Source organism: Cimex lectularius, unplaced genomic scaffold, assembly GCF_000648675.2.
Source record: "Cimex lectularius strain Harlan isolate CLEC.00 unplaced genomic scaffold, Clec_2.1 scaffold114, whole genome shotgun sequence".
Lineage (NCBI taxonomy): Eukaryota > Metazoa > Arthropoda > Insecta > Hemiptera > Cimicidae > Cimex > Cimex lectularius.
This window is the reverse complement of record NW_019392782.1, coordinates 545,985-564,759: the sequence shown is the minus strand read 5'-3', so window position 1 is coordinate 564,759 and position 18,775 is coordinate 545,985. Positions and strand designations below refer to the sequence as shown.

The following is an 18,775-nucleotide window of genomic DNA, read 5'->3' as shown; positions in this document are numbered from 1 at the left end:
AAAAGGCTACTTTCCAACATAGATAAGCTTAAAGAATATAGAATTCCACACTGGAAGTGTTGAGTTCAGCCAAGTAATCCGCCGAAGCCAAACTGTACAATCCTTAATACTAAAACCTACTTTAGTTCTTGGTATTCCATTTTATAATTAATTAACGTTTTAAGTTGAGATAAAAAAGTCAATGGCACGAGCGGGATTCGAACCCACGACCTTCGGCTTGACACGCCGCTACTCTACCACTTGAGCTATCGTGACTTCGATCCCCTCGGGCACTAACTTCTCATCTCAACCGCACCTTTCGAATTTCCCTCCTTTTTGCCATTTTTTAAATGTAAAATAGTGAACTTAATGAATTAAAATGAAGTATATTTCACTAAAGCTCTCCGTGGCCATTCACATGTCGCCGAGAATCAAATAGATTACACATTTGAAAAATTAGCGGTGTATCAAGCCAAAGGGCGTGGTTTCGAATCCCGCTCGTGACTGGCTTTTTTATCTCAACGTAAAACCTTAATTAATTGTACGATATAAATTAGTCAATCGGACCACGAAAAATAGTGAATTCCATTTTATGTTGAAATTACACACACAGGGTTAATTATTGCACTCGTCCACGAAGAAATCAGCTCTCATTATCGGAAATTTTTCAAAACGCTTCCAACCACCGTAAATACGCACATCATGAAACTAGCGTTGCAACTAATTCCCTCGAACCATCCTCGCCGTCTGAAGACAAGATGGCCGCGAGATCTCGAACTTAGTGACAGTGAACGCGACAAATTTTAGTTTTGTTGGAGTACTATGGTTATGTTATGTCAATTTTGTATATATTTCCCATCACATTTTTAGATGTTACCGAACTGAAAGTATATTTTGTGATATAGCGTGTCTCTTCTTCTTTTTTTGTTGGGCCCAACCCTGATTTCGGAAAACCGAAATCAAGGTCCCAGAGGTTTTTTTACGATCGGACCTGACTACGATTATTTCATTTATCGATCAGGCACCTTTTATATTTCATTTAAACCAAAGTATTTATTTATTTTCGCATAAAATGACAATATATTTTATTAATTATTATTTTTAATTTAAAGAATCCTTTTATACAATAACAAACCTATCTCAAATCTACAAACCTTAATTTTAAAATGTTATTTGATTCTCGGTTGAAAGATTATTATTATTATTATTATTAAAATTTTGACCTTCAAATTAGAAAATACAATTAAAATATTAACAACTTTTAAAATGAAATATTATTTCTTTTACTCTTCTTTATAAAAATATATATCCTTTTAAAATTAAATTACAATTATTATTTTTTATTTTGACGTCAAAGTAATAAAATTAACTTACTTGAATAGTGTGCACACCAAATTTTTATTTTTACCAAAAATAGCTGTTTACCCACACAAGCCAGAAAGGGATCTGTTTTAGGACTTGAAAAAAATAGCCCTTTCTTGGCCCCTACTCCTATCACTGTTTGAGTGTGTGGAGGGGCATGGCGGTTCATTTAAATCTGAACGTGACAATACTGTACGTACTGAAAAAAAGAGTGTGTTTAGGTTTAAAAATTGGAAGCGTTGAGACTGAAACAACCTAGCTTTTCAAAAAGTCAGAAAATGCCTATTTTATGTCACCTTTGTTTTAAAAAATAACATGTCTTTTGTTTTAAAAAAGACGTTAGTTTTTTCGATTTTTTAGACTTGTTTTATCTTTGTTGAAACTTCATTTGTACATGCTTATCCTTGTAAAATTGTAACTAGCCTCTATCCTGATTTTTTAACTGAATGGTTTTTCCCTAAAAACATTTCGATCAATCGAACGGTTTTGATTTATTTACAGGCAAAATAGAAACCAGTGGAAACATTTCCTGACCTCACAGTTTAACATAGCTGCTTTTGATCGGACCCTTTATTCCGACGTTTCCGATGAATGCGTGCCGCACGACACACAGCCGTCGAAATAGTTTGTGCCCATCTCGTTATAACCCGACCCAAATACCAAACGTCTCAACCTTCTAGGAAAGTTATGATCCGCATAACCATGTTCGAAAAAGGCCGCATGAGCGTTTTTCAAATTATCGCCTTGTCTAATTAATTTTTATGGTTTTTTCCAACATGTTTTTCTTTCAATTTTAATCAGTTTCTTTCATTATACGATGCTGAACGTATTAAATTTCTAAACTTTGTGTAATTTGATTATAGGGGAAGCGGCGGAAGCATGTTGGGCGATGTCAACATCTCGGCAATCCTCGACTCCTTCAGTGTCAGTTATGACAAAAGAGTAAGGCCCAACTACGGTGGTAAGTGAAAACGAAATTGCCTATCATTTAGCAGGGAAGAATCATTCAAAGGATTTCAAGGAAAGAAGGATCGTTTAATCGAGCTACCGCCGGCCTATTTGCCAAACTCTCCACACGCTTCAAATTGCAATCCGTAAATGGAAACTTACGGAAAAACATCAGGTTTTGAAAAAAAAAGTACTTTTAAGTGCGTTTCGTTTTATCCCGGCTCGAGTGCAAATGATTTTTTCGTAAAAAAACGATTTCGCTCTCCGAACGACTTTTTTCGACTTTTCCTCGACCCTCGACTTATTCCTTTCCGCTTCTTTTCATTTTCAACCGGCTCTGAAAAAAGCCCAACACAACGCTTGACAGATTAAGGGCAGAAAAAGACTTATTCTCCGTTATACTAAAAGGGCGTGGGCAGTGAAAATCGCATGTGTAGAGTGTTGATGACGACCCTGGATCATAAAAAAGCAGTAAAGAGAAAAACTTGCTTTCAGACTTTACACCTGCACTATAAGATACATTTTACCCTTGCGATTTTCTAAGACAATGTTACTTCAGCCGATTTATCCATTTATTAACACTTATCATAAATGAACGTAAATTTACAGTAAGAACAAGAAATGCATAAAATATAATAAACAAAGTATACAATTGTAACTGATACCCAGGTTAAAAATATTCGTCCTTTTAAAACATTTATGGTCAAGGAATATTCAAAAATACCTATTTACAATGGTTTTTGAAAATAAATAATACCATAACGTTAGAAATATTTTTTTAAGATGAATATTTTCGCAGGATTCAAAAGAAAACTACAAAAAGAGCACACATAACAACCACTTTATGTGGGGAAAATTTTAATGCTTAAGGCTACTTTTTAGTGAAAGCCTGGGTGTGCTGGCAGTTTATATATTGCATGTTTGTAATAGAACTTGCGATTTTGTATGTTTATCTGAGAGTTTTTCTCAGTATATTCCACATAAAACTCAGTGACAATGGAGAAAAGCTGAAATGGTACAAACAGGACAAAATCACGTATATGGTTGTCAAAAATGATCAGAAAAACCACGTTCATAAAAATAATTAGTTAATGTAATAGACATGTTAAGGAAAATGTTATTTTCCAACACTGCTTATGGATATAAATGATCAAATATAATAAAACGTAGATATTATCATGTAGTTCATTTTTATACATAATATTTCGGGGTTGCTACATTTACGTTAGTTTTCTGTTGTATTCTTTTTTATTTATTATTATTATATCAAAACTATGGATCACTCTCCAGCTGACGGCTATCCAAGCCCTATATTCTGTATATACAGGGTGTCATCCCAATGACGCTATCAGAAAAATCAAAATATACATATTTAATATCTTCAGTCTAGTTTCAAATTTTTAAATTTTTTTAGAGAAAAATTATAAGTACGGCGTTCACCTTTAAAATTTTAAGTCCCTATACATCATGACACATTATTTTAAAAGAATTTTTACTTTAAATGCAATGATGCAATTGGATTTTAAATTAATCATAAAATGAGCTATGGCAAAATATTTGAAAAAACATTTCGTTTCTTTCGTTGTTAAGGCGAAAAATTTTTCTTCACTAAAGTAAATATTAATGGGTTATTGTTTATATTCTGTTGTTGTTGTCAAATGTTGCATTATGAGATAAAATCTTCAATAGTACCTTATCGTTACATTCAGTATTCCATTCAAATTGAACAGAAGTGCACATTTTACGGATCTGAAGTCCAGTTTACTTTCAGAAATTGCCTGATCGCCCCAGATTAAAGCACAAAATGTTTATTCGTGTTTCTCGCAATATGAGGAGATACGGATCAGTCTTCCATCACCAAGAAACCGGCAGCATAATTTCGACGAGGAGAAATTAATATGAATATTTTACCGCATTAATTAAATTTTTAATTGAGTTTAAAAAGTCAATGTCACAGGCGGGATTCGAACCCACGACCTTCGGCTCAAAAGGTGGGGTTGAGATGGGAAGTTGGTGTCCGAGTGGATCGAAGTCACGATAGCTCAAGTGGCGGATAGAGTAGCGGCGTATGTAGCCGAAGGTCGTGGGTTCGAATCCCGCTCGTTACATTGACTTTTTTATCTCAACTGAAAACCTTAATTAATTGCAAGAGATTAATTGGTCAAGGGCACCACGAAAACTAATGAATTTTACTCAATGTTTGCAAAAACCCGAATTCCTCGCTCCGATATGTTGGAAGGATTTTATTTTTTTGAAGAAATAAAATTAGAGATGTACTCCGGACTTACAATTTTAAGCCGTATTGTCCTCATCTTGCCCAGGGACTTCGGGACTATGATTATGACAGGCGCCTAATGTTTCTTGCACAGGTCGATTTTGGAGGTGGAAAAAACCTTATACATGGACTGATGAAAAATGGCACACAAAACCTTTTAAATTTTCGAACCAAAGAGAAGGAAATCCGAGAATTTCATACTCTTGTCATCATCAGGTGGTTCCCAGTATCAACGTTTGGTATGGACTTTTCGGAAATGAAATAATATGGCCTCATTTCAACTAAAATATGGTGATCAGTTCCTCAATTTTTTGAGGAAGGTTTTACCAATATTAGAAGATATTCCTTTGCAACAACGAAAAACAAATATTCTCCAGTTTGATGGATGCCCCCACACAATTTTTTACAGGTGAGACGTTATTTGAATCGTCAAATTGGGGATTAGGTGGTTAGGACTTCATGGCCCGATCTGTCGGCCTCCTCGGTCGCCCGATTTAATTCCACTTGACTATTTTCTGTGAGGCCATTTAAAAAACAGTGCCCCGATTATAACCCAGCAGCCTCGGTTGAAGAACTGCAGAAAAGGATAGCGAATGGTTTTGTGAATCCATCTCCCGTGGACAAGGGAGGCAGTTCGAACATAAAACCGGATTGATAAATAGCGAACCAACTGATTAGTTGTTGTTTTTTTTTCAAATTTTTTGCCATAACTTTGTCATTTTTGGATCATTTTAAAATCCGATTGCACCATTGTTTGCATTTTAAAAATCCTTTAAAATAGTGTGTCAGGATATGTAGCGTTGTATTTGAAATTTTGATGTTGTATTGGTCCTGATGTACCTGTATACTTTTTCTACAAAAAAGGTACAAATTTCAAACTGGACTAAAAATATTAAAGAAGTATTTTCTGTCTTTTTGATAGCATCAAAAAGAACACACTTTATAATTTCCTTATATTAAGTAAACTCGTAATTATTCTTAAATAAAGCTACTTATTTTATTATTAATACTAAGAAGATCTTTATTTAAAGTGAGCGAGAATAAAAAACTGAAAAATTTTAAGCTCTTCTTGTTCAAATTTTTCCTTTGGAAGAAGTAATATTTTCAAAATATCCCGATAAATCTAGCATATTTTAAATAAATATAATACACTTAATCTAACTGGTAAAACTAAAAGTTAAAATGAAACGAGTTTATTTGTAAGTTGTTATTTAGAGATCGTTAGATGGGGTCTGGTGTGTAGGTTCAGAAAAGCATTTTCTTTATCGTGCCAACGTTTCGATCTTTATTGAGATCATCTTCAGGGCCTAGGATTTATATCAATAACATACACTTCATCACATTATACAAAACATATAATATAACATAAAAAAACAGTCATGACATTCCTCACATCAGACATTTCTACATAATCTAATTTTTCAAAAATTTGGCTTTCCTTTCCCTAAATATCTCTAGTTTATAATCCAGAAAGAATAATCAGGCCGAACCACCATTCTTTCCCATTGTGGGCGCTCTTTTCACCTCAAAGGACCGACTCCTCATATAAAAATGTTTTTCTATCCCGACTTCCTTCCCCACCATCAAAATCCAACGTATATAAACATAAAACATCAACACCTCACTGGCACCCTCAACACGACAGACAAGAATGACACAAAAAACAAACACTCTGAGTGAGTACAAATATTTTGATTGAATGTAAAATTTCTAGCATTGTATAAATTTTCAATTTTTTCACATCCTACGTGTATTTGTATAATTTAAACAATGTTTATAAGAACCCTGAAGATGATCTCATTAATGATCGAAACGTTGGCACGATAAAGAAAATGTCTCAACCTACGTCACATCAGACCGCATTTCACGATCTCCAAAAAAAAATCAACTAACGGTCACTAAATACCAAACATTTATTTCTAAGAGATAACATTGTTGGTTTGTCCGTTTAATCCCATGTCCAAATTATAACCCGGTTACAGAATAACAAAAAAAAATGAAAATAACAAAGGTTCTTGGCAGGAAATGATAACTCGTTCATCCTCCTTACCTGGATCAATGGACAGGTTTTATTACAAGAGAAATCAGTTGAAACATCTGAACTATTCGCCGGTTTTAATTAGGACGGAAGGAAATTATTTAAATGTAACGGCTCACTTCTACTCTAAATAATGTAACGCTCGGCGGTTACAGGTCTCGGTAATATAGCACTGGAGGCCTACGTGGGGTCAGTGAAAACTCGTTTAGTTCAAACTTTTAGAAGCGGCGGTAACTCGTACGTTTCCAGGAAATGAAAAATAAATATACCCGGCCTGTTTAAAATTAAATTAAGCCCGGTCCAGCCAGCATCATTTTTCTATGTGTGTTCTGTGCAAATTTGGTTTTTCCTAATTAATAGTCTAAAGATAGTACCTTAAACACTCAAAGCTGGTAACCCATTAAATATTTGCAAGAACATTATCAATTTAATACGAAATAATAAATTTAAATTAGTTGTTATATAATATTTTCGTCACTTTTAAATAGGTATTTATGGAAAATTAATTTTTAGTCAATATAATTTATAAGCAACTTGCTCTGGTATACCTAGAATAAAAGACTGTTTTACCATGGTAAGTCGTCATTGAGAAATGAAATATAAATAATGAACCCTTTGGAATAATTATGTACTTTATTATTGAGACCAAATATTCCAGGAAAATCTTTGTCAAAGCTTGGACACAATAGGAGACATTTTCAGTGAAAAAGAGTAAAATTACATGTTTAAGTTGGTAAAGTTACACTTATCTTATCTAAAAGAAAAAGGGATATACAGAAAAAATAGTTTATAAATTGTAATGTCTTTAGCCGTACAGATAAAAACTAGATTTGTAAGCTAGGAAATAGAGTCAAACTTGAAAATTTACAATTATCCCCTCAATTGGCATTCGATGTTATATCGGTTTTTCGGTTGTTCCCCACCCCCCAAAAACGTTCCGTTATTGGTAATACACTTAGCCAACTGTTTAAACTACTTGCGACTGCGGTTTATCCAGGCTAAATAACTCTAATTGGACGGTCAACAAGAGTTTGCAAACTGTCCGAGGTGTCAAGTTGTACAAGAGCCTCCGTTCGTCAAATATAAACTTGTTTGTTAAGCCTGGACTGACAAAGTTCTGCGATAATATTGCGACAAGATGGAAAGCAAACTTTGCCCTATCTAAAAAAAATATTATCGGAACGTTTGCCGCATCGAGGACCATCTTTCGTACTTTTTCATCTATTGTTTAAATCCTGTCAGAATGTGTTAATACGAACGGTCTATAAAAAAATTAATTTGTTAACGTTGTAAAGACAAGATTTAAATGTTTCATTCAAACGGCAAACCGAAACACAATATTAGTGAATTAATATTGAAAGTTTGACTAAATCTCTGTATACACCGTTACAATATCCGGGTAAATCTGTTAGGATCCTGGTACACAGGTTGATGTTCCTCATTAGCATGCAATCAAATGTAATTGACACATACAAAGTCAACATTGCGATAGGCTTCTGCCTGTTAGACGGTATATGGAATGTGCCGAAATCGGGAGTGTGGAAGTTAGCCGCTGTTCAAACGTTAAACAATACGATAAAGGGTTTTATTAGCGTATATCAAAAGGGGGGATGAATTAACCGAAATAGTCAAACTAGTTTTGAATATAACATCACGGAGTATTAGATAGAACCGGCTTAAACGCGCAGAATAATGTTAATAATGTAAATTTTGAATACAATAATTTTAAAGGGGCGTCGCTGGCAGCAACGGTTTTAGCCAGAAACACACTTACCCGATGCTACGCCATGCGACGCTACCAGATGATACCCGACGCAAATCAAAACTCCGATTTTCCATAAGGTTGCATTACCCCCGTGCACATTTGCCTGATGCTATGCTACGCTGCCCTACCCGACGTTCTGCGATCCCCACTGTCCAGATTTTCGTCGGGTCGCATCGAGTACAGTCGAAGACAAAAGAACCGGACACTCATAATTTTATTCAAACTACATGTATTATTGTCGTAAAATTAATTACAACATACTTATTAACTGTGATTAAAAATTAATTAGTTTTTATTTAAAAAATTAATTTTAATGATTTGGTACAAAATTAATCAAAACACCTGAATACAGTTTTTTGATATAATGGCTTTAACTAACAATTTATTGTACTCGCTTCGGCGGTACATATACTAAAATTAGAACAATTTATTACCCAGTTTTACTCATAAAATTTAATTAACAATTTATTTCATAGTTTTGCTCGTAAAATTACATCATTTTCGTCGGGTAGCATCAGAACGGGACATTCATATTTTTTGTTTAACTTGTTTAAGGTTTTTAGTTGAGATAAAAAGTCAATGTCACGAGCGGGATTCGAACCTACGACCTTCGGCTAGATTCACCGCTACTCTACCACTTGAGCTATCGTGACACCCTTCGTTCCACTCGGACACTAATTTCCCATCTCAACCTCACCTTTTGAATGGAATGAGGATCCTCTTTTTCTTGGCAGTATATGCATAGTATTTCTTCTGTAAGCACCCCTAATCGGAGCATGTGCCTTCTTATGGGGCCGTCATTAGTCGAACCAGAATCCTGTTTGCGGTTGTCTTCCACTAATTCTTTTGTAAGTTTGCGGATGGTCCTTCTATGGTTTTGGACTCATTAAGGATTTATTTTTATGATATATCCTATTTTGTGGCAGGATGCCAAGCATGGTTCAAACACAGAGAGTCCATATTGGATGTACATATGGGTCACCATTATTTTGTTGATTAAAATTATTTTTGGACATGTCAGGTAGTTTTGATTATCATATACGATTTTTTTTCCATGCTGCTATGTGTCCATTAAATGAAGCATTTTTTCGAAATGCAAAGTTACCTTCCAGTAAGTCTTGCGGATGACCCTTTTATGCATCTCTTCGCGTACCCCATGCTAGGGTTATTGTCCAGCAGTATCATTTTTCCAGCCAACCAGCTAGGCCACTATAAGTAAATTTCAATCAATTCAATTAATGTTGGATCTTCATTCAGTTAAGGTTAGTGCAGTTTGAAAAAAAGTCTACAATTGGGTTTTCGTGATGGTACGTTTTAAGCCAGAAAGACACTTAACCGATGCTACGCCATGCGACGCTACCCGATGCTACCCGACGCTAATCAAAACTCCGATTTTCCATAAGGTTGCATTACCCCCGTACACATCTACCCGATGCTATGCCACGCTAACCTACCCGACGCTCTGCGATCCCCACTGTTCAGATTTTCGTCGGGTCGCATCGAGTACAGTCGTAGACAAAAGAACCGGACACTCTTATTTTTATTCAAACTACATGTATTATTGTCGTAAAATTAATTACAACATACTTATTAACTGTGATTAAAAATTAATTAGTTTTTATTTAAAAAATTAATTTTAATGGTTTGGTAGAAAATTAATCAAAACACCGGTATACGATTTTGTGATATAATGGATTTAACTAACAATTTATTGTACTCGCTTCGGCGGTACATATACTAAATTTGGAACAATTTATTACATGGTTTTGCTCATAAAATTTAATTAAAATTTATTTCATAGTTTTGCTCGTAAAATTACACGATTTTCGTCGGGTAGCATCAGAACAAGCCACTCATATTTTTTGTAGTTTATTTCAAACTAAGTACATGTAATTTTNTGTTTTTCTGAAACCTACATCACACCAGACCGCATCTCACGATTTCTGAATAATTATCGATTAACGGTCACTAATCACCACACATATAAAAACAATTATTAATTACCGATAAATAATTGTTCAAAAAAATAAAATGAACTTTTAACAAAATAATACAGTTAATGTTCGTTTTTTCTAAATTGAAGTTAACCTTAAATGTACTGATTAAATATGTACCGATGCGATCAATACATGCAATTGTTTAGTACAATAACCCTTATACGAACACATACGTATATTAATTTACGTATAAATATTTAGCTTTAAACATGTTTATTGAATTAATTGTTTGAACCAGAACATTATTCCAGTACGGATAATGCACATATTGTTCAATGTAAATAACTAACATAGTAATTTAATTATATATTGTAAATATTGCAATGTAAAATAATTGTTTTAAAGACAGTGGATCCAAAAAATGTTTGTAACCACTTTAGGTAATATAAGATTTTTTTAAAAATAACATTTGTTAAACAATATTTTATGAATTGAGTCATTAGGACTATTATTTATTTGGTAGATCTATTTTTTCTAATTGGAGTCGTAGAAATTTCCTACTTAACTCTTAAACTGTCCTACAAAAATTGAAAATTCTTATCCATATAATTTTTCTTAATCAAGATCAATAGTGGACAAGATAGGTTGGGCTGCAATGGATTGTTTTTAGGAGTTGTCTTTTTGTTTGATTCACGCTTCTATTACGTTGCCAGTATGTGTTATGTTCTTCAGTAAGCCAAGATTCCAATTTTATAATTTTTTAATGTGTCTATAATTTTTTCCGCAAATTTGGGCATGTTGGTTCCACGCTCCCTTTTATATACGTATGTCTTCTGCTTTGATACCTAAACCTCATGAGCTGGGACCCACTTTAGCGTCAGGCTTTTTTTACAACCCATTTTTTGGGGAGGGGAGGCGTACTGAGGCCATTCCAGACATGTTTTGTTGTTCCAGATGTTTTTTTTTACGAGGTGCCGGTGTTTTTGAAAAAAGCCCATTTGTAAGTAATTCGGGTTCTAATACAAGGGTGCTAGATTCGAACCGGGGACCTTCACCTTACAGTGATGAGCGCCGTGTCAACGCCTAAACCGTTGCGGCCACCGACGCCCCCTTGATCTCGTATTGTTGCCCGATTAACAGATAGTGTATGGTTGCACCCTTGAAATGTTGCTTATTTATTTCATGTCCACATATTTCTATGGTTAGCAGTTGGATTATTTATTTAGCAGTTCGAGCCATCTGTAGAGCAAAGAAAATTTCTATGTCTCTTTTTTTCAAATGTTCGTTTTCTCTCTGATAAATGAGAGATAGCATTAGTCACTGTACTTATTTTAACTTGTTCAAAAATTCCAATATGTCTAGTATTTATTAGATGCTTTCTTTTTACTGTCCGAATTATTTTCATTTCCCGACAGCTGCCATCCTTTTTACATGTAAAAATTAAGGATTGCGGCTTAAGGTACGTTTTATGGATTTGGGTGTTGTTTTAAGAGCAGCATTGATGTTCAATTATTCTTTGAACTTTATCTAGTATTTCCTCTACCTTTCATTGTTCTATTTTTGACCAGCTTATTGGATATCTGATAACGGGTCTGAGTTCTTAGATAAGATCAAGTTACGAATTATCGTTCAAGTTTTACAACAGTTTTTTTAGCATATACATTTTGCTTTTAGGGTTCTGTCATGGATTCTCTTTAGGTGTGCATTCTACTGTCAAAAACTATTAGTAAGGTGATGGATCAAATGGACATCAAACTAAAAAATACCAAATTTTACTCAAAAAGAGATATACAAACTTTCAGAAGGAAGCTTAACGTATTTGGTACTTATAATAATTACAATTAAATCTGAGTATATTTTCAAGATAAATTTGGTTAAATGTTCACTAGCGTTGAAAATAAGAGTTTTATAGGCAATGTTCTTATTTTCTAAAGTTCACAGTGCAACCCTGAGCTTATATCATCGTTTAAGTATTTTATATTGAAATCTATGTACATGTAAAGATGGAAAATAAAATAAATAATTATATCAGCAGGAGCAACATGTATATATTGTATTATGATAGTAGGTACAAATTTTTCTGACAATGATTAAAGATTAGATCCACAGGAGAAAAACGTGTTTATAATATTATATTGCTACAACAAAACTAAGAAATATTGTTTTTTAATAGAAATTACAACGATAAGTATAAAATATTTTCCAAAAAACGAAAAACTAAACTATCATAAACAAGCTAACTGTTTTTATACATAATATAAACTAATTATACACTGTAGATGAAACACACGATTTGGTTTTACCTAAAATCAAAAATATTTGTGTAGACAAATTGAATATATTGCTTTTTATGCATTTCTCGCACTATCTTTGATTATTTGAAGTTGAAATCAATTTTTTGAATTATTCACTAGTTTTCGTGGTCCGCTTGACCAATTAATATCTTTCAATTAATTTTTAGTTGAGATAAAAAAGTTAGTGTCACGAGCGGGATTCGAACCCACGACCTTCGGTTAGATACAAAGCTACTCTACCAATTGAGCTATCGTGACTCGAAGGTGGATCGAAGACACGATAGCTCAAATGGTAGAGTAGCTTCGTATCTAGGCGAAGGTCGTGGGTTCGAATCCCGTTCGTGACACTTACTTTTTTATCTCAACTAAAAACCTTAATTAATTTTGGAATTACCTAAGCGCTACCTTTGAGAATAAAACTTTTAAAATTAATTTTGTTGTTTTCTTTTCTTAAAGATCTGTCCAAAATTCTTAGCTCATCGTAATTTCAGTGTTTTGAGATCTATAATAAAGTTTAAATCAGTAAGAGTAACAATAATTTTATTATTTTCGATAATGAGTTGTTCATGGTATGCAGTCGTTAACAATAAAAATTTTTAAACTAGTCTACCGGATTTTTAAAGATTTGTGTGAAAGTCTAAGTTTATCGTAGTCCTAATGTGATTTTGTTGCAATCTACGTTATTAAAAATAATATTGAAAAATGTCAAAAAGAAGGGAAAATTCAAAAGGTGGGGTTGAGATGGGAAGTGTCCGTGTGGATCGAAGTCAGGATAACTCAAGTGGCAGAGTAGCGGCGTATCAAGCCGGAGATCGTGGGTTCGAATCCTGCACCTGACACTGACCTTTTCATCTCAACTAAAAAACCTTAATTAATCGAAAGATATTAAAAATAAGATTTCAAAGAATAACTCGAGTATATAATATTACATTAGTACTACAAAACCGAGAAATAATGTGGTTTCAAGAAATTACTTTGATAAATAAACGATCTTTTCCTTAAACCTTTTAGTACTTATCTTCTACTTCACAAGCAAATCATAATTTTCTTTACTTAAATACGAATATTTACGAAAAATATTGCATGACGTTTTATTTTTAATTAACTTCTTTAATTAATTAAAAGACAAATTGTGGGTATTTTGTTATATACACTAGCTTTAAGGATAAAAGTTGTTAAAATAGTTTTTTTGTCATATTGAATTCAATTTATTACAAATCATATATCTTGAAGAGTATGGATTTTATGATTTTAACTCGTACAATAAAATCTGAAAACAATGAGTTCTTCACGGTACATTTAAAAGTTTAAGTAAAAGCCTTTTGAAGCGTGTTTGTTGCAATCTACTCACTAGAAATTAGATTAGAAGAAGAAATATGTGTATATTGTGTTAAATTAGTAAAATAAACGTAGGAGAAAATGTGCCTATATTCAAGGTTTTTGAAATATAAGTAAATATCGTTTTAGAAATTATTAAGTATTTTTCTTTCTGTGTATTTTTTCCAAATATTTCGGAAAGCATCTCGGGATATTTGAAAGACAAATTGTGAAAATTTGACATTACATGGACGATGAGCGTTGAGAACGAAAGTTTAAAATATTTGTGACGTTTGGGCTTATTGTTGATATCTATTATTTAAAAATATCAGCTGGAGTATTATTTGTATATAAGTACAAGAAAAGCACGAAAAAATTGTTTAAAGGAAATTACGTGTTTTCATCACACTAGAGATTAGCAATTTTTGTAAAATGACCAATAAAAACACAGTAAACTATCTAAACATATTTAGCATTTTAATTGATACCGTACAGAAGAAAACTGAAAATTTTGTAATATAAAATTATGATAGATATTTAAATAGAAATACTTTAATTTAAGTGCACATCATGAAACATATTTATAAAAGTATATTCAACATGGAATTAAATCCGTCTGTCGTCGGAGATCGTTGTAAATTGTCATATATAATTTTTAATTGAAAATTAAACATAAAACTCTGGTTGTACATGTAATATTGTTAAACAGAAATAGAATATATATAAGTACACAGAAAAGTAATGATTTTTTCGCCCAGATCATTAACTTTTTTTATGATTATGGTATTTAATAAAGGAAAGATGTATTAGAATTAAAAATTAAGTTCCTGGACTAAATGGTATATATCGTTCAGCCGTGTCGAGCATACCGTAGAAAAATCATGAGAATATAATTGCGTGGTTTTTTCGTTATGATTCAATAATTATCTTTGGGTACAATGAAGTTATATATTTTGGAAATTTTGTTACATTCTAGCGTTTTATTTAATTTTTTCATATAATATTTAGGTTATAATTTGATAGTTATATACAAAACGTTTTATCGTAGTTTATCGTGTTATGTATTTTGTTGTGGGATCAGTGTGAAAATGGATATCGCTGGAAAATTATACGAGCAGAAGTAACACTTGTATATTGTTATCTTTGGTCTTTGGCCTTTATCCGGGAGAATAGGCCTGCGATGAGAAATCAGTAAAAAGAGACGATGAAACGTAAAATCCCCCGCCCTTAAAAAAGTCGAAAGGAAAAAGTCGAGAGGTGAGGAAAGAAGGAAATTAGTACGGGACTTCAATTTATATGCAAATGCTTCAGTGGTAGCATAACGCGTGTATGTGTCGCGTTGGCAAATACGCCGGAGGATTCCTTCGCATCCTGCCTGATTGGTTAACGCCCGGGGGAAGAAACGAGAGGGTTCGCCCCGCTGGTCGTACTTGGGTGGGGCCCGCGGATCGATCTGCACCCCCTTCTACCGACCCCCAGAAAACCACCCCCGGCCTCCAGAAGGCCCCCTCCGCCCACGGCATACACACGCACGCACCCTATCCGACCTATATCCCACTGCCCTTCCTTACTTTCCGCAGATTCCGCCGGCAATATATAACCTAAATGGATTTAATTCTTGTAGCCCTGGGATTTTTGTACTTTATCTCCGTTAGCCTTCTAACTGAATCACAACGGACTTCGCGAGGGATTCTTCTATATAAAAATTAAAATGGTAAAGTGAATTATTTCACTGGGTTACCTCTTGCATTGGTCTCAACTTCTATACAACATGGAATTACAACTTAACCATTCCAACTTCTATTTTGGTCATATTTGATTCTACAAATATATTTAAAAAATGGAAAAAAATGCTTATTCACTAAACAGCACAAAATATGTTTATTTTAATGTTTTATAGATTTTTTATACAAGCATTAAGTTAGAGACATAAAGTTATAACTAACTAAAAAATACAAAATAATATACAAATTTTTAAACAAAAAATAATAGAATTATCATTTCAGCCTCCAAGATGAACTATTAATAAATAAAATGATTAAAATTTTACCATTGATTGTGAAAATTTTCTGCTTTGCGTTACATGTTTTCCAGTTTTCCATAAATTTAAGCTTGAAATATTAAGTCTAAATTAGGGGTGAGAAACAAAAGTTTATTTTTTTATAGTTCACATGCCACCTAAACAAATTGTTTGTCAAATGAATCAATTAGAAAATGTCTAATGAAACTCCTTTAAGGACTATACGTTTTGACTATTAATCAAAAATCGCTTTAAGAGATAACGTATTCTGAGGAGGCGGAAAGTTTCCAGCGTATTCTGAACTTTATCAAAATTCCATCGCACCTACTTAATGCCATGGGACATCAGCTGTTTTATAATTTGACAAGTTCCACCTCGCCGTCGGCTGTGGAATACATTTTTCAGCCACCTCCTCACTTCCCACGGAGTTGACCCAGTTATAACGAGCCTAAAACAGAAAGAGCTGAGCTGTAAAATTTTGAAATGGGCCGAAGAAGTGGAAAAGTTGGATTTTACCGAGATATTTTTTCCCGGACTAAACTTTTCAAAATGTTAAAAATGACATTTTATTTTAAATTTCAGCTCCTTTGTATAAAATTTAATGTGCGAAATAGTTCATTTTTTAAAGAAAAATTTATTACTTTAATGTCCATTATTTTCGTAAGAATTAATATGCTTCATCTGATGACAAATATACCTGTAAACTCAGCCAGCGGACGAGTAATTATTAATGAGTGGCAATCATCAATCACCGTTATTATGTTATATATCTATAATATATTAATATCAATATCTTCTATATTTTACAACAATTTGCCCAAATTTAGGGTCACTACCTGTCTTTTTCTTTAAAAGAAAAGTGAATTCCGTTAGGTACTTTCTTCACCCTAATTCATACTTCTCCATATATTTATAATGGTTTATTACTAATTTATATTATAAAAAATTAAATAAATAAATAGAAAAGTTTTTATAGAATGTCATAGTCGGCTCAGAACGTCAGATATAAAAAAAATCAATTTTTAATCCAAGCGACCTATCCATGAGAATTTCAAAAATTTTGGAGACAAAAGAGGCTCAATGACAAGAAAAGTAACGCAGTTTGATGGAGAAACTGACGAACTTGTACCTATGAGACAAAAAATCGATTTTTCAGATGAAACAAAAACTAAAAATAAGCTTTTCTTTCTTGTTATGTGGGTTCAATCTAATGTAATATTTTATGGATTGTTGTTAACCATATTGGTATAAAAATAAAGACAATAATCGCCGAAAAACGTCGGATTTTGTAGTCAGTAATAATTGTTTTTAGTCGTCCCCAATATTAATTTATTTGCTATAGAAAAGCAAGTTTTATTTTAAAAAATCATTTTGGACGAAATGGTAAAACTCGGGCCAATTCTGACCAGGAGACGTGTCAAAAGTAAGTTTACAAATCGCTAAAGCGAAGTGCTCCGCCGGATTTTTATGACTTCGCGATATACAGAAAACATTTGAAACATTTCTGCTGATTGGAATCGGTTAATAAAATTATTCTCTTCTATACAGAAAAAAATCTACTTTCAATTTTTAAAATAAACTTCACTCCAAATTACTAGTAGCTTGAAATAACTAGATGAAACCTTAAAGAATGATATAATAAAAAATAAAAAAAATAAAGTCCTCCAATACCAAACCGATGAAAATTGGATCTAGTTCCGTCTAGTAACAGGTATTAGACTATTTCCACACGAACATGACCAAAACGCTGAAAAAAAGAACAAAAGAGTAGATAAGCAAAAAAATAAGTGGTCAAAGTCTGAATGAAAAATTGAAGAAAAAAGTGAAAAAATCACGATCAAAGAATGCAAAACATGTATCTGAGATATGTGATGCGTACACCCTTTTTGTTCCTTTTACGCTTAGTTCAGAGTTGAGAATGAGAATGAAAAGATGCTCCTGCTGATTATGATGATCATGTTATATGCTAAATCTGGACGCTTGATCCTAGTACTGAAGCTTGAGGCCTTTGAGATGTATCATACATGAACGTGGATCCGGAGGGTTTAAAGTCAAGAAGTCCTTCGCAGAATTGGCAAAGCCAGAAAACGTCAGCTCACGATAAAAGAAAAAAATACGGTATAAGAGATATTTTCTGAGTAAAGCCCGCTGTGAATTAATCTGGTTAATAATGGAGGGGAAAATACTAAGTGGTACATTGCAAGATGGTAGAATTCTTGGCTAAAGGACTTGAGGCGGTGGTTTGAATGCTTGTCTGTGGACGTTTTCAGGCTGCGACTAACAAGGAAAAGCTCTACTTAGATCGCCAGCCTTTGAAAAGATCAAATCAAGAAGAACAATTCATTTTTGCCACCTTTTTATTAAGGATGGGATCGTACATCCACTTTTTCACCAAGGTAGGTCAATAGGGATTACTCTATCACGAAGACTATTGATTTAAAAACATTACAATGCTGAGTATAGCATGACTAAGCAACAGTTAGAAAGCGTCCTTCAGAGGGATCAAAACAAAGTAATAATAATGTTTCAAACCTAAAAATTTTTATAAAACTGCTTTCTTGGGTATATTTTTTTATATTTTAAACAAGAAATCCAAGCAGTAAATAACAGTAAATACAATGGAAGAACAGGGTAACGTACAGGGTGTATTTTATGCGATCGATGTGAAAAAGATGGTAGTTAAAAGAAAGCAATCTAATAAATGCAAATTCTGTCTATTAGACTGATAAGAGCTCCTTTTGCCTGCCACTATAACCAAGGCAATTTCACGATAAAGTAATTCCTTATTTTTTAGGTTATTAAACTGATTATACTTGCGAGAGAAAAAATAATGATGGCCC

At 33.2% G+C, this 18,775-nt stretch overlaps 1 protein-coding gene and 1 non-coding gene across 19 annotated transcripts in view; one reads left to right on the top strand and one right to left on the bottom strand.

The window, feature by feature from the left end:
* Positions 1 to 18,775, top strand: part of LOC106661780 (gamma-aminobutyric acid receptor subunit beta) — a 231,158-nt gene that overhangs the window by 110,452 nt on the left and 101,931 nt on the right. For all 18 annotated transcript variants that reach the window (XM_024227773.1, XM_024227772.1, XM_024227774.1 and 15 more), the window contains exon 2: positions 2,205 to 2,302. In XM_024227773.1, the coding sequence (XP_024083541.1) occupies positions 2,205 to 2,302 (98 nt within the window). The remainder of the gene's footprint in view (positions 1 to 2,204; positions 2,303 to 18,775) is intronic.
* On the bottom strand, positions 183 to 255 carry Trnad-guc. The gene has a single exon. It is a non-coding gene; the product is annotated as a tRNA-Asp (tRNA).